Raw genomic sequence first — 1,246 nt, forward strand, 5'->3', positions numbered from 1 at the left:
ACATGTAGTATAAGTTTTTATATTTAAAATTTCCAGACTGCAATTGTAGAAGATCATGGTTATTCTGCTTTACAGGCTGTGGAGATGCTTCTGGAAATTCAGAAACATATTAACAAAATGATTGAAATGGTACGTAAAGAGATTCCTGGTATCTAGTTACTGACACTTATACACCTTCCAGGATGTAACTTATCCTTCATTTTGTAATTAAATGAACATTGTTATTGATATGGAAAATGTATTTATTTGCTTTGGGTTTCTCATATGAACCGACTCTATACATTTTCTCATTGGCTATAGATCCAGTTTTCAATGGTACTTAATCTCATTTTGATTTCTGAGGCAGCTGGCTCTGTACTAACATCATCCCTTAGGTTTTACAAAGAAAGAGAAGATTCGGCCCCTAGGATGTGAGTGGCAGTTTGGTGTAATAGTAAAGACACAGAACTTCCTGCCTGCATTAGAATCCAGGTGTTGGGCAAACGAGCCCTTGGCTAAGCAGCCCTCTGCGGGGAGGTCACAGAAGCAAGATGAGAGGCAGGTGTATGAGTCACCAGTTGTCCCATCTTATTCTACCTAGGGCTGGCCCCAGTAACATGGCAGGGCTGAGGCCAGGGGAGGGACCTAATCCTTGTCTGTGGGGCTTTTAATATATATATATATATACTTTTATTTTAGAATATTACATTTACAGAAAAGNAGGATTAGTATCTGGCTTACCATCTGTGAGATCATAATCAGATCCTGGTGCCAGGATCTTTCCTTTAGTTAATATCTGTTGTGCTGTTTGGGTACCAAAGCACTTGGCATGCCATTCTTTGTCTTCGAAATGCAGATCTTGTCATTGTCAGAACACGCTTTTCTAGTTTTTAAGTGACCATGGATTTATACGGATTCAGCCACTCTAATTCAGAATACCTTAGTGACTTACTGCAAGAAAGTTGTCCAGGTTGGTTAAGAGACCACGAAAGGGAATGTAGTTAACTTGACCCAACCAACTGAACCAGTCAGTTCTGAACAGTGCAGAGAGGCTACTGTGGAAGAAGAGCCTCTCATTCACACTCAGCCAAATACAAACTGGGGGCTGAAGACTGACATCTAATCCTCTGATTTTGAAGACCACATCATCTACTAACCAGGGTGCCTTATCAGGCACTCTGTCAATACACTCAGTCAGAAATAATCACATGTAGTATAAGTTTTTATATTTAAAATTTCCAGACTGCAATTGTAGAAGATCATGGTT

The 1,246-nt window shown here is 39.7% G+C and overlaps 1 protein-coding gene across 1 annotated transcript in view; it reads left to right on the forward strand.

Moving 5' to 3' along the window:
- The window catches only part of ENO4 (enolase family member 4), a 35,474-nt gene that overhangs the window by 13,877 nt on the left and 20,351 nt on the right, over positions 1–1,246 (forward strand). Inside the window, exon 7 of the mRNA XM_008580956.1 lies at positions 76–133. Coding sequence (XP_008579178.1) covers positions 76–133 — 58 coding nt within the window. The remainder of the gene's footprint in view (positions 1–75; positions 134–1,246) is intronic.

This window comes from Galeopterus variegatus, unplaced genomic scaffold (assembly GCF_000696425.1).
Source record: "Galeopterus variegatus unplaced genomic scaffold, G_variegatus-3.0.2 Scaffold2224, whole genome shotgun sequence".
Lineage (NCBI taxonomy): Eukaryota > Metazoa > Chordata > Mammalia > Dermoptera > Cynocephalidae > Galeopterus > Galeopterus variegatus.